The 15,779-nt window shown below is 39.7% G+C and overlaps 1 protein-coding gene across 4 annotated transcripts in view; it reads right to left on the reverse strand.

The window, feature by feature from the left end:
- Positions 1-15,779, reverse strand: part of KCNQ5 (potassium voltage-gated channel subfamily Q member 5) — a 509,402-nt gene that overhangs the window by 89,177 nt on the left and 404,446 nt on the right. For all 4 annotated transcript variants that reach the window (XM_027057408.2, XM_027057410.2, XM_027057409.2 and 1 more), the window contains exons 5-6: positions 14,892-15,017; positions 1,680-1,790 (exon numbers count right to left, since the gene is read on the reverse strand). In XM_027057408.2, the coding sequence (XP_026913209.1) occupies positions 1,680-1,790; positions 14,892-15,017 (237 nt within the window). The remainder of the gene's footprint in view (positions 1-1,679; positions 1,791-14,891; positions 15,018-15,779) is intronic.

Below are 15,779 nucleotides of genomic sequence, written 5' to 3' on the forward strand. Positions count from 1 at the left end.
TCATTTCACAACAGAAAACAATACATCTAGATTCATACATAAAAGGGGAGACAAAATTCATGAAGGTTTTCTACATGGCAAGCATTAGACTTATATCACCATATTGCTCTTGACAAAATTTCTGTGGGTGCAATAATTCTTCTATTATATAGATCAAGAAACATACCCCATGTTACTATTATTGGCTGACCTATATCCCTCTGAAATTCCTATGCTGGAATCCTAATCCCCAGTACTTTAGAATGTGACTTTATTTGGAGATAAGGTCTTTACAGAAGTAATCAAGTTACAATGAAGTCATTAGGATGAGCCCTAATATGATATGACTGGTGTCTTTATGAGAGGAAGTTTGGACATAGACATGTACAGAGGGAAGACAATGTGAGGATATAGGGAGAAGACTGCTATCCGTGAACCAAGGAAAGATGTCTGGAACAGATCCTTCTCTCATGCTCCTCAACAAGAACCAACCTTGCTTTCCCCTTGATTTTGGACTTCTAGATTCCAGAACTGTGAGACAATAAATTTCTGCTGTTTAAGTCACTCAACCTGTGATGTCTTTATAGCGGCCCTGGCAAACTAATATAGTCGCATGGGTGTACGTGACAAAACCAGGTAGTATGTGGCTTTAAATCCAAGCCAAGATCTAATGCTCAAGTGTATGCATAGTCTTTTCGGTGTCTTCTCTGTGGTCTCGTATGGTCTGGGGCAGAACCAGCCAGTCAATCTGAAGTTGGGGTCTGGCCATGGGAACGACATGAGTGTCCTCTGCACTCATTCACAGGCAGAGATGAAGCCCTGTGAGCCAAAGGCTGGGATGCTGAAAATCCCTAATGCCTTGGCTTCCTGTGGAGGGATGCTCTGGGGTCTCTGCTCAGCAGAGACTGTGATGCCACTCACGGATAAGTACAGAGCAAGAGTGTCTGGAGCAAGAGTGAAGTTATTGTTCCTTAAGCATGCCTGCTGCTACACTGTAACCCTCCTTTTTGTTGGCTCTCTTCCCCTACAAGAGGTGGAGTGAGCAAAGTGAGAATTTGGGGATGGAGGCAAATTGTAATATTTTGACCAGCTGCCTTTACAAAAACAAGAGGATAAAATGATCAGAGAGTAAGCATCATCCATTAAGGAGAAAATAATCAGAGGCTTGGGAGAAGATAAATGTGTTCTTCATTCTGATCAGATGCAGAAGCTGTTCACTAAGAAAAATCAGTGATGGTGACAGAAAGAATAAATCGTCTGACACATTGAAACCCTTTAAGGTCATATGCTTTTCACTCAAATGGATCTGAAGAGGTAATATTCCACTTATCACATCCAGCTCTTAAGCAGCACATGTTATAAGCCAAATTGGAGAGATCAGTTTAAAAAGAAGGTATCTTTAAATCTTTCTACATATTTTAAATGTATTAGTAGCACACTGAATGAGAGGTGATGCCATCTGAATTATTATTTGGTCATAAAGACCAAAGGGCATAAAACTCTCAGGTTAAGTATCTCCAAGGGAAGACCATATTTCACAAATTTTCCAACTAGATGTATGTATAAAAGTCAACATTATATTAAGAAAATTATATCTGTAGCGATATAGATACGTTCTGGGCACACCAATTTGTGAAAGCTCATGCTAATAAACCTCTAAGATCTAATTGAAACTGTTTTATTTCTGCAAAGATACTCACGGCAGGAAGTGCAAAGAAAGAAATGCCAAGGAGTGCAAAGCCTGCAGAAAGCAATCTTCCCAGCCAAGTTAGGGGAGTTTTGTCTCCATAGCCAATCGTTGTCAATGTAATCTAAAAACAAAATAAATAGAACGTGCAGCTTAAGTACTTGAGAGGAAAGTTAGGACCTATGAACAGGAGGCAAAGCAACGTTTCCACTAAATCATTATTCAACAAGCCTTGTTGGCACATTTTATTACTGTGCTTTAATTTTCCGTGACGCATAACAGAGCTTCTCTTTGTTTAAGGAAGGGAATAACCTACATACTTGTTCCTCCTTATAACACAATTTTCCATCTTTTCTAAGTGTTTCCAAGGAAAGGTTATTTAAATAAGCGGATAACCATCAGAGACACAGAAATGATAGCACCATGGATTTAGGACTGGATCAGTACACAAAACAATAATTTATGTTAATTAAGGCTGTCTATTTATTACCTTGGCAGGCATTTCCTGGAGGTCTGGTGTGTGCAAGGTACGTGTTATGATTTGTAGTGGAACAAAAATTAGAGGTACGTAGTTCTTGTCCTAAGATATTTACGGCACAAGAGGGGAGACACGTCACACACAAATCATTAAAACACGAAATAGGGCAAGACAGCTACTATGATGGATGCACAAATAATCTGCTAAGCGGATTCAAAGAACAGATTGATTGTTTCCAGCTTGGAGGGGGTGGGGGAGGCGGTCAAGGAGGCTTTGAAGGAGAAGCAATATTTTGCAAGGCAAAAATGATAAAGAGGGTGATCTAGGGTGGGAAACAGGTGACCAGCTGCACAGCAGTGAGAACAAATATGGTAGGTTCTAGAAAGTATAAGTTGTTTAGTTGGGTTGGAGCATGGTGGGTCTTAAGAGGATTAGTGGAAGAGGAGATTAACTAAATATGCTATTGCTAGGTCAGGGAGTGTCTTTGAAAAACGATATTTGGATCATGTCTCTCCCATGATCAGACTGCTCCAGGATCTTCCCATGCTTCTTAGAACAAAGTCCCAGCTCCTCTCCAGGGCCCATGAGGTTGTGCACGATCTGGAAGAATGATGGCGCAAGTGAACTGGAACAGTGGCAACGAGGCTGTATGGGAGTGCAAAGTAAAGAGACGTGCTTATGAAGTTCAATAGAAATGCATTTGTTAATCATCTGGGATGAAGGGGAAGACTAAGTCAACTAGGACTTAAAAATTTTAAGAAGACAGCTCCAGTATAAATAGAAATATGATGAGAAAAAGAAGATTTTGGAGCAAAGATAGAGAGTTTGGTTTTGCAAATAAATGCTTTTTAAACATTTTTTAAATGTTTATTTATTTTTGAGAGAGAGACACACACATACCATGTGAGCATGGAGGGGCAGAGAGAGGGAGACACAGAATCCAAAGGAGGATCCAGGCTCTGAGCTGTCAGCATAGAGCCCAACATGGGGCTCGAACTCACAAAACACAAGACCATGACCTGAGCCGAAGTCAGATGCTTAACCAACAGAGCCACCCAGGCACCCTGCATAAGTGGTTTTTAAATGTTAGTATGACTCTGATCTAGAAATGTCGAGCAGGAAACTAATATAGAGAACTTGAGTCTTGAAAGCCAGAGACTGGGTTTGGCATGAGATTTGGATTTTAGAGTCAGGCACAGGATGATTATTGAAACTTTGTGAGTAAATGAGATTGCAAAGTGTGCAAAGAAAGGGTCCAAGGACACTTCAGGAAATAGACATTTAAGGGATGGAAGGGAAAGGAGTCAGAGAAGAATAAATATTTTAAAAAGTAAGGGAGCTAGAAATGGGTAAAATACATGGAAACTCAATGAAGAAGAGAGTTTCATAAGGGACCAGGTGATCCCTGGTATCACAGTCTCATAGAAAACAAAGAGAATGAGGACTGAGAAAAAAGATACTGGTTATGGAGATAGATAGTCACTGATTTCTAGGAAAGGGGTTGCTTTGGTCTTATCATCCTACCTGGGTTTTGAAGGAGGGGTTACGTTTGAGAGACAGAAATGATAGAAGGAGATGATGCTTCGTGATGCCAGACCTTTCAGAAACTTACAGCTCAGCTGATAAGCCCTTCCTAGCTTTCTTCTCTCCTCACTTCCATGAGGTATCTTTGGTGGCTCCCCTTATGTGGGACCTCCTATGCTAATCAAACTTTGACTATTGGATTCTTAAGGTTTAATTCTGGGTCTTTCTCTCTTTTAAAAAATTCTATTCTTCTCTCACTTTCCTTTCTCTTCTATCCCATTTATTTCTGTCTGTTCCCAGGTGATCTTAAGTGTTCTCATGGATTTAAATTTTTATGGTGAACACACCAATTTATACCTTCAGGCAAGATTCTTTTGGGCTCTAGATTCACATATGTACAGTTGATATTTCAATTTGGATGACATACAGTCATTTAAACTTCGCATGTTTAAAACAGAGCACTTATCGCCCCCAAAGCTGTAACTCCCCCAAATGTATCCCTTCCCATCCTAATCAAGGGCACCACCATCCACCCAGTTGCTCATGTCAGAAGTCTCAGTTGTCCTCATTCCTTGTTTCCCTCACTCCTCTCCCTGAATCTATCAAGTCCCATGGATCCTATTACCCAAAGATACTGCAAATTCATCCCTTGTGCACTGTCTTCCCTGCCACCATGATAGGCCAGGCTTCTGCAGCAATGTCTTAATTGCTATCTCTGCTTTTGCTTTTGATTTCCTCCAGTTCCTTCTCCCAAACCTGTGAGGGAAATTATTTTGTTACTTCCTTTTAAAAATCCTTCAGTGGCTATTCACTGAATCCAGAATAAATCCTAAGCTCCTAACTATGGGCCTACCTGATCTAGTCTCCACCTGCCTCTCCAAGATGATTCCGGTTTCACCCTTGCTCACTATACTTTATTCACAATGTCCTTTCAACTCCTCAAACAGGCCAGGCTATTTCTGCCACAGTTCCTTTGCATATCTTGTTTCCTCAGCCAGAATTTTCTCCCCACCCTTCCCAGGGTTTCTTCTCATTCTTCAAGTCTTATCCAAAATACTCCATTGTCAGAGAGATCTCCCCTACCCACTCTGTCTACAATGGGGCCTCCAGTCACTTTCTATTGCAGCCCCTTGCTTCTTAATATCACTTACCATAAGTGGTAGATTTCTGTATGTTTCTTTGGGGAGGGATCTCTATTTCCTTTACCAGAAGGGAAACTGTGTCTTTACTCTGTTATCTCTCTAACATCTAGCATGAGTAAATTAAGTAAATTATGTAAATATTGAATCCTTTCAAGAACACTGGCAACAAATAGAGTGAGAAAAATAGGGCAAGAGCTCCCAGAAACCTCTGACTTGAAGGCAGGTTTTCTAGGATGTATTTATGCATGTCTGAAGAAAGAATGAGGCTGACAGGGGGGAAGACTGGTAGCTTTATACAGGGTAAGGCAACCGTGGAGGAAGGAACATGGGATCAAGGGTACAGTTGGAATGGTTAGCCTTGGCAGATGGAAAAACACCTCTTCCCCCATGGGGAAAAGATGGGGACACAGTGTGAATGAAGAGCAGCACTGAGGATGCTTGAGATGGTCATCTTCAATTCCAGTAAAAGAGAGGGTGGGATCAGCCATGGGGAGCAAAAGGCTTAGAGCAGGGAAAAGGCTTGGGGCTGTGACAGCGTGAGAGGGTGTCAAGGACAGATCAATAAGTGGTCTACAGAATGGGGGAGGCTCATCCAAGGTTGGAGAGAGGGAGTTTGTAGTAGAACCTAGTAGTCAAGTTAATCACACATCACCAGCGTTATCAGTGGTGGGGCTCTCAAAAGAATTACTTGAGATTGCAGAAAAAATATTCAATTTTAACATTTAAAAAAAGTTTATTTATTTATTTTGAGAGAGATGGAGACAGCGTGAGTGGGGAAGGGGAAGCAAGAGAGGGAGACAAAGAATCCCAAGCAGGCTCTGTGCTGACAGTGCAGAGCCGGATGTGGGGCTCTGACTCACGAAACCCCGAGATCATCACCTGAGCTGAAACCAAGAGTTGACTGAGCCACCCAGGCACCCCTTGCCTCAATTTTATTATAGGTTCCTAATCTTAAAATACCTGGGAAAGATTTTAATCTATAAATTTTCTGCAAAGTAGCTTAATCCTTTTACAGCAGTTTAATAATAATAGATTAAAGGAGATATTTCATGGTTTGGTCACAGCAATAATGGTAAACTTTACATTCTAATAATACAGTAGTCCCCCTTATCCACAAGGGATGTATTGTAAGACCCCCAATGGATGCTTGAAGCCACACTTAGTACTGAACCCTATATATGCTGTTTTTTCCTAGACACATATATCTATGATAAAGTTTAATATGTAAATTAGGTACAGTAAGAGATTAACAACAATAAGAAGAAGAACAGTTACAACAACATACTGAAAGTTATGTGAATGTGGTGGTCTCTCTTGAAATATTATCCTCACCCTTCTTGTGATGATGTAAGATGATAAAATGCCTAGGTGATAAGATGAGGTGAGGTGAATGAGGTAGGTATTGTGAAGTAGTATTAGGCTACTACTGACCTCTGACCAAACACAGAAGGAGGACCATCTACTTCCCAAGGGCAGATTGACTGCAGGTAACTGAAACAGCGGAAAGAGAAACCAGGGATAAGGGGGAACTACCCTGCATTTAAGTTATTCTCATTGACTCATCCCTCAGAGAGCGTTTTTTTTGTTTGTTTTGTTTTGTTTTGTTTTTTTAAATCATTGCCTCTAACTCTGAAGAATGAGACACGGCAAAGTGATGATGTACTCAGTATTTCATTGTGAGTAGAGAAGAATGCCTGTTCTATCTCGTTCTGGATTTATAATTGTCCTCCCTCTTACATGCGTCCTTTTTCAGGGAGAAAAGAATGCTTCAACTCTGGGAGCTGCCCCCTGGAGCCCCCTGGGGATGGCAAAGACTCTGCTCACCTCTCTGCACTCCGGTTCAGGCTTCCAGACCACCCACCTTCTCTCTGCACTTGGTGCAGGCTTCCAATGACCATGTTCCACTGCCTGCAGGTGGCTGGAAAGACGGCAGCCAAGCTCAGGTGCGACAACTTCCTCCACTCCAATTTCAAAGTCTCTCAGGATGTTGCTTGGTTGAAAGCATAGAGGCCTTTTGTTGCCAAGCCGGGCTTGAGGAGGATCTGGCAACAGGGTGGCAGTTTTGTCTCAGTCCATTCTGGGGAGTGGGCTGGTGGGAGTTGCCTTTGTTTTGTGCCTGGTGGGAGTGTGTCTTTTTTTATGGCTGCAAAGGGGGCAACTGGGCTCCTTGATAGTTAACAGACAGGTAGCATCAGGGATGAAAATGTGACATTTCTAAAATGCACATAACAATAAAAAGATGTGAACTTCTTTATGAATTCACACTGACCCATCAGCTTGATCGGCTGCTGGCTTTCTAAGCAGTAACTGGTACATGCGATGAAACCATCCTCCGATGAGGCCTACATAGTTGTTCATTGATTTTCAGAACTTTTAGGTCAAGCTGTCCTTGAAGTACTGGTGTGTCCCCTTGGAAAAGTACAACTACATTATGTTTCTCTTCTTTTCCTAGCATCTGGAACGCCCTGCTAGTGATTATCAGCTGATCCTTTGTACATGAACTGAGCAGCAGAAGCTCTTTCGGTGTTTATTTTTCCCACATTTGCACCAAACAATAAACCCATTTCTGTCTTCTAGAAATCTTGTGAATCTTTCAGTGGCTGAACGTAGTGACGACTAGTTTCATTTGGATCGAGACGCAGAGATGCTCTGGGGGAGCAGCTTGTCTCAGAGAAACTTGAGAGGGTGCGTATGTCATCTTTAGGGAATTGGAAGACATCCACCATATTGGACATCATTCCATTTTTTACCTACTTCCGGAGCTTACAAGAGATATGCTGGTTAACAAGTGCTGAATAGATTAAAATTTTAAAATGTATTTACATACGTACTTACATATTGATGATTGATTCCTACTCATTGACTTTTGACCATGGTGTTTACAATATCATTGGGAAGTTTGTGAAGTTTTGAATTTACTTATAAAATGAAAAGGTAAGTTTAAAAACTTTCGAGTATCTCTTCCAGTGCAGTTTTAGGGAGATTACTACTTCCCTTAAGGGAAAGGATGTCATTTATTGCCACGTGTTGTGACCCGAGGTGGAAACTGGCAGATGCATTCTCAGGCTGTAGCCCGACAAGACAGATTAGGATCTGAGAGGGAATGGCCCACTGCACCCTGTCGCCCCTCCTCAGTCGACCTCAGGAAAGCTGGTAGTGTGTGCCGTGTCTCCAGTCGGACTATCTACTGGAAGGTGATGTGGCAGCCGTGAACAGTTCAGATACATTTTTGCCCTCATCTTCCATATACTCAGTTGCAGCCATGCAGGTGAAAAAACATATTTTATGAAAAATCTGTGGGTTGCAAATGTTGGCATGGATATGTACTTGTAGTAGCAAAGGCAGACTGGGGCTCCTTAGTGTGTTTAGTAACCCATAATTCTTCTTCAGGAATAATACTGCAACACAAATGTAAATCCTGGCCCAAGCTTTCTTTCTTTTTTTTTTTTTAATTTTTAAAATTTAAATTCGAGGTAGCTAACATACAGTGCAATATTGGTTTCAGGAGTAGAATTCAATGATTCATCACTTAAATACAACACCTGGTGCTCACCATAACAAGTGTCCTCCTTAATACCAATACCTGTCATGCATCTAGCCCATCCTCCACCCACCTCCCTCCATCAATCCTCAATTTGTTCTCTATCTCTAAGGGTCTCTTATGGTTTCCCTCTCTGTTTTCTTTCCCCCACCCCTTCCAATATGCTTATCTGTTTTGTTTCTTAAATTCCACATATGAGTGAAATCATATGGTGTTTGTCTTTCTCTGACTGACTTATTTCAATTAGCATAATATACTCTAGCTCCATTCACGTCATTGCAAATGACAAGATTTCATTCTTTTTTTATGGCTGAGTAATATTCCACTAGATATATATATATGTATACAATATGTATACACACACACACACACACACACACATACACACACCACATCTTCTTTATCCATTCACCAGTCGAGGGACATTTGTGACCCAAGCTTTTTTTCTTTTTCTTTTCTTTTCTTTTTTTTGTGAGATAGCAGATGCTATGGTCGGATTACAATTTGGAAACTGGTTAGGCTGTAGTTTTTTTTCTTTCAATAACAGAATTAATTCTGAACCAGTAGGTATAAACCCATCCTTCTCTTCCAGTAATAAATCAATAAACACTTATTGGTTTAACTTTGAGGATGCAATTATGAATACTAGTTTATAGCTAATGTATTCATGTAAACAAACTAAAAACATACTATTTGTAGATTTCCAAAGCACAGTATCATTTCCATGTAAGGTGGTGTTTTACACGAGGATGATTCACATTAGCAGTTTGTGAACCATTAGATGGGAAAGGTTTTCCATCTGCAAACACCGAATCTCTTGTGGTGGTGGATCATATCACTTGGGTTCTGTCGTGGCAGGCAGCTCAGGGCAATAGCATTTCATGTTGTTCTTCCAGGCTCATAGTCAAATATGTAATACCAGTAGTGACTAACATTTGTCCAGTATCTGATAAAGCACATCTACGTGTCCTAATCTCATTTTAATACACATAACAACTTTGTATTTGGGTAATATTATTTTCTCAATTTTATAGAGAGAGTAAATGTTTGCTGAATACCACACTAAATCATAACAGTAGGGCTGGAAGCCAAGTTTCTTGACTGTAATTCTTCTGCTCTTTTCCAATAAGTATGTGCTCAACGTTTATGGAATAAATCTAAGCAAAAAATATTCAGAACCATGTGTGAGATGACGTTACTAAAGGAAGAGACTTCTTAGGAAAGGCTTCCCCAAAGAGGCTTCTGACCAATATACTTCAAAGATCCGTGCCATCAGGGTAGGCACAGGCTTGTAGATGCTCACAGCAGCTAGGATGTTTTGGTGGGTAGCAGCTTGGGTATGTGTGTTTCAGTGTTTGCTTGGTACTTGACAATGTTCTTGAATAGTTGGGGGTTGGTGTGTTGATTATCTTGTGGCCAAGTGACGCTCTGATACATCAGACGGTGTATTGGTGGTGAGAAACAACTGTTAACTTTTATTTAATGGATCAGCACTGTGTCAGAAAACAACAGCTTAAAAAAGTGGCAGAAAACACTTTGTACTGTTGAACCCAGTCTAAAGAGGGTTGATTCCTGGTATTATCAAAGAAAAGGGTATTTTTGTTCATTTCACAAATTTACACCATTTCTTATTAATTAAAATTTTTTTTTAATGTTTACTTACATTTGAGAGAGAGAGAGGGAGAGAGAGAGTGCGAATGGAAGGGGGCAGAGAGAGAGGGAGACACAGAATTGGAAGCAGGCTCCAGGCTTGGAGCTGTCAGCACAGAGCCCGACGAGGGGCTCAAACTCAGACTGTGAGATCATGACCTGGGCTGCAGTCAAGACGCTCAACCGATTGAGCCACCCGGGTGCTCCACACCATTTCTTATTCTTAGATTTTGCAGGGGGATGAAACTCATGGCATACATTTGGGCTGTACAACCTGCTGAGTGCACCATACATAGAGTCTTCTATATTATTTGCTTTCAGAAAGTCTGTAAGATTTTCAGCATAAATTCTAGAAATAATACTTCTACATGCCTGAAGTAATCATTTCAAGCACACGGTCCCAGGTGGGGGTTGTGCTCAGATGGTTACTCCAGAATAGATTTATACTACCTGCTGCTGTATGCTTCTTAAAAAAAAAAAAAAGGCTACCCCATAACACTGTCTTCATCACAGAAATATCAGTAAATAGAGAACAAACTGGCCTTTGAGAACAGGTCATATCAGGCAATATTACTTCAGGAAGACCTGAACTTATGTTATTTCAGAATAAATCTAACTGAAAAGGAGAAAAATAATAACAGGAAAGGAGATAATAATAGGAAATAACTCCAGGAAGACTTGTTCTTAAATTGTTTCAGAATAAATCTAAAGCAACCAAAAAGGAAGAAAATAATAATAGGAAATAATATTAAATGGAGCTACGCTTAACAATCAGAAGATCCTCTTTTCCTGTAGCTGTCAGTGCCTCAACCACCAGAGTTAAGTCCCCTTGCACCTTTTTTTACTTCCTCTGTCACAGATGTCCCTTCAGTTGCTACTTCAAAACCTAGAATATCTTTTCACTGTAACCCCCAATCCCCAAACCCCTTCTGTGCTTAAGCTGTGGGTCTGACATGAAGTATATAGCTCTTTGTTCTTTTTGTTATAAAGGTGTTTCCATCTAACATCCACAACGAAATGTCCATAGCAACAGTAGCTACTGTCTTTGGGCAATGGCTGTTGTCTTAGGCTTACTCCACCTAATGAGCGAGGTGTTGATATTCAATAGTATGGAATGTTTTCAGGGATCAGAGTTCTTTGAATTGCTATTGGCTTTGAGTAGCGCTGATCACACCATGAATTCCTCCCAAAAGTTGGCCTTGGAGATGGCCCTCACCATTTTATTAATGAGAGAAGTTTAATATTTAATATTCAGAATTCACTGGGATTTTGTATCCATAGACCACAAATTGCATTTTGATACTTAATGTCAATAATTTGGGCTTTTTTTAATGAAGAGAATTTCCTTTTTTTTAATGTTTATTTATTTATTTTGAAAGAGGGAGAGAGAGAGAGAGAGAGAGGGAGAGCGAGCTCTGAAGGGGTAGAGAGAGAGGGAGAGAGCAAGCAGGCTCCACACCATCAGCACAGAGCCCTATGTGGGGCTCAAACTCATGAACTGTGAGATCATGACCTGAGCCGAAATCAAGAGTTGGTCGCTTAATTGACTGAACCACCCAGGCGCCCCAAGAATTTCCTTTTTTTAAACGAAAGCCTACCACTTAGAAATACTCCAATTCAGGATGCTTTTATTTCTCTATTTATTATGGATACTTCCATAGTTAGCAAGGTGTCCATTATGTGCAAAATGGACAATTTCAACTAAAAAGTATCCAGCCATATATTTCATTAAGGTCTGATCAATATATCATAAAAGGTATAGTGTTATAAATTTATTTTATTTCACACTGGAGATCTAGGATATGTTCTTCTTATAAAGAATAGAAATAATACACACTCTTGTTCGCTTTCTTGTATATTTCTAGGATTCAGACAATTCATCAATGACTCAGTTAATACCAACAAACTCACTGTGGACCAACACAGCCTTTTCCTAGAAGCCTGACATCGTAGAAGATTTTGACTTTTGCATTCAAGACTAGATTTTTTTTTTTAATAGAGACATAATTAGGTCATTCAAATAACCTGTTAAGTACAGGTTAAACTTCAGTCCAAATAGCACAACTGAAATGGGAATCAATGAAAATATGTTGCTTCCCCTCTGAAAGTCACAGATATGACCTTTGAAAACCTGCTACGTGGGTTATTCTGGCAAAAGAAATAAGCTGGTGACTAAGTGAGAAGTATATTAAGACTTTCCCACACACTGTTTAACACACAATACAGCAATTTGTATTAGTAATAAGGAGAAAAGGAAGGCTATTGGGAAGAAAGATAAAGAGCTGCCAGGCTGAACTCACCAACAACTGCATCTCAGTGGGACAGGCACACCTGAATGTCTCAATAATGTAAGTACGTTAGAATTATCAGAGAGAAACAAAAACTAAACTTAAAATTCAAACTGTTGCTTTGAAGCCTGGGATAATAAACTGTCGTCCCCTTGCTGGCTAGAAAAGCCTCCTATTTTCTCAGTTTACACAGTTTATCCCACAATGAGTCATAGATTTTCATTTGCTCTCTACATATAAAAGGTATTTTAAGAATGTCACATGACTGCTCTCTTTCAGGTTTTCTACTTTCCTCCTTTCAAAATGTCCATTATTGCTTGTGAAGTGGAAGGAAGGAGTTGGGAACCAAGTTATGAAACCACCAGATTGCTTTGTTATCAATGGCATAATCTTGTAGACATTTACTCTGATAATTTAATTAAAAAAATCCTAACCTTCAGGTGAATATATTTCTGATTCTTATTCATTTTACTGCTGCCGTGCAGCCAACAAACATACCGAGTTCTGCTTAATACAAGCCCTGACAAATTGTCCTTGTTCTTGACAAGGGTTCTAGTTCTCCCTGATGAGCTTTTGATGGGTAGCAGAACAATGCAACAATTGGTAACTTAAATCCATGCTTCACAAAACCAACAACCAACTTAAAAATATTAAAAAAATTTTTTTTAAACGTTTATTTATTTTTGAGAGAGAGAAAGACAGAGTGCGAATGAGAGAGAGAGGGAGACACAGAATCCGAAGCAGGCTCCAGGCTCTGAGGTGTCAGCACAGAGCCTGACGCACGGCTCGAATACACGAAATGCAAGATCATGACCTGAGCTGAAGTTGGATGTTTAATCGACTGAGCCACCCAGGTGCCCCCAACTTATAAATATTTTAATGACAGTTTAAGAAAATGGTATTTTAATTTTGGTGAGTGTCTAGCACTCAAGAAATATTATGATTTATTAGAGAACTTAACTTTGTTGGACCAAAGAGATGGGAAGCTGTTTAGACAGTTAAAAATGCTGTACATTTTCACAAAACACACTTTTGGAATGTCTTAAGGAATAAAATAAAAAGAAATATAGTTTATACACTGCCAAAAGCACTCCCCTAGCCTGTGACATTATTATTAGGGCACATTTTTCAATGACTTTTATAGATTCTTTACAATGCAGACAAGATTTTTGCTTTAATGAAAAACTGTGCCTTGCTTAGAGCACACCCTTCCAGGTTATCAACTTCTGATTTTATGGGGCTCTGCATCTTTCACGGCTTTTGAGCTACTTTACAACTCTGTAAGTTGTAGATAACTAGTAGCAGTGGAAAGTAATTCTTGTCTATAGACACATAAATAAATTCTGTCTGGTGGAGGTTTAATTGACCTCCCTCTCACATTGTGGAAGAAACCAGGTTCATTTCAATATTCCTGATCTTTACGTGGTAATGTTCTTGGATAGCTCTTTGAACTGGATGTAACATCTTACTGGTTCCCTCATTAATCATGACAAATTTAAAAAAGGAGTTAAAATCTTTAGCATGTGTCTGTATGAGAGTTATGATTTTTTTATTTGGGTGAAGTTTTCTGTAACAACCATTTATTTATTTTTTTAATATCTTTTTTCTTTTTAAAAACATTTTTTTGAAGTTTATTTATTTATTTTGAAAGAGACAGAGACAGCGTGGGTGGGGGAGGCACAGAGAGAGAGGGAGACAGAGATCCCAAGCAGTCTCCATGCTGCCTCTGTGGGGAGCCCCATGCAGTTGGCTCAAACTCACAAAACCGTGAGATAGTGACCTGAGCTGAAACTGAGGGACATTTAACCTAATGAGCCACCCAAGAGTGGCCTTTAGTAACAATTTAAATGAAAAGTAGGTTTTTGTATGGATAGGTTTTAAAAAAATTGTTTTTAAATGTTTATTTTTGAGAATGGGAGAGAGAGACAGAGACCGGGGGAGTGCAGAGAGAAGGAGACAGAATCCAAAGCAGGCTCCAGGCTCTGAGCTGTTAGCAGAGCACCCAACACCAGGCTCCAACTCACGGACCTCGAGATCATGACCTGAGCCAAAGTCAGATGCCCAACCAACTGAGCCTCCCAGGTGCCTATTATGGAAAGTTTTGATATTAGGTGTCTATAATCTCTGATCTCACAGATGGTTATCAGTTTTCTCTTTTTCACTTGTGCCATACTTTTCTTTAACTTTCATTCAGCCATTATTCCTTTTTTTTTTTTTAACCTCAGAGAAACTTTCTGATGAGAGGTAAGCCAATGCAACAATTGGCAATTTAAATTTGTGCTCCACAAAGTTAAGACAAACAAACAAGCCTATTAAGATTTTAATCACTGTTAAAAAAAAACCCAATGTATTCTTATTTTGGCAACAATCTAGCACTCAAGAAATACTTCTGATGGTTTATAAGAGAACTTGATTTTGTTGAGCTATAGAGATGGGAAAACTCTTCAGACAATTTTAGTGCTGTATATTTTCATGTAACTCTCTTTTGGAAGTTAATGTTTTTATTGAGACCTTTCATAAATGATTCCTAGGAATCATTACACTGTATTCAAAGGAAACATTTCACAACATCCAAAAAACAAAACTAGATTTTTATACTCACTGTGCCCCACCAGAGAGCATCTGCATATGTAGAAAACTCTTTATTGGCATCCTTTTCCACAAGATAGACAAGGAAAGATGAAAAAATAAGAACCAAAAATCCTATGTACCAAGCCGTGATTAATTCCTAGATATAAAAGGAATTGAAAGATCGTTAGAAGTAAAAAATCCGTGTAAAAGGGAAAAAAAAAAACCTATGCATTCATTTTACTACTTTTTGGATATTTATGATAATATTTATTTGTTTATTTATAGGATTTACTCCTTTTTTAATGTTTATTTATTTTTGAGAGAGTGCAAGCTGGGGAGTGGCAGAAAGAGGGGACAGAGGATCTGAAGCAGGCTCTGTGTGGACAGCAGACAGCCTGATGTGGGGCTTGAAATCACTCACCGCGAGATCATGACCTGAGCCAAAGTTGGATGCTCAACCGACTGAGCCACCCAGGTGCCCCGAATTTGCTTTTTTTATTCAGTGGATGTCCCAGTGAACAGGACAACTTCCTCAGGTTTCTTTTTTAAATGGCTGTACAGTATTCTAAATGTATGGGTTTACTATAATTTATTTGAGGCGTAAGGACTTGGAAAGCGTTGCTTTTTATTTGAGTACACAATCTTACATTAGTTTCAGGTGTACAGCATCCTGATTCTACATCTCTGTATGTTACGCTGTGCTCACCACAAGTGTGGCTGACATCTGTCACCACACATACTGCTACAGTATCACTGTCTATAGTCTCTGTGCCGTCCCTTTTATCCCTGTGACTTAGTCATTCCCTAATTGCAAGCCTAGACCTCCCTCTCCCTTTTACCCACTTTGCCTCTCCTCCCAATCTCCTTCCCTCTGGCAACCGTCTGACGACTTTTGAGCAACCCATTATACATTGTGCTG

The sequence above is a fragment of the Acinonyx jubatus genome, chromosome B2, assembly GCF_027475565.1.
Source record: "Acinonyx jubatus isolate Ajub_Pintada_27869175 chromosome B2, VMU_Ajub_asm_v1.0, whole genome shotgun sequence".
Lineage (NCBI taxonomy): Eukaryota > Metazoa > Chordata > Mammalia > Carnivora > Felidae > Acinonyx > Acinonyx jubatus.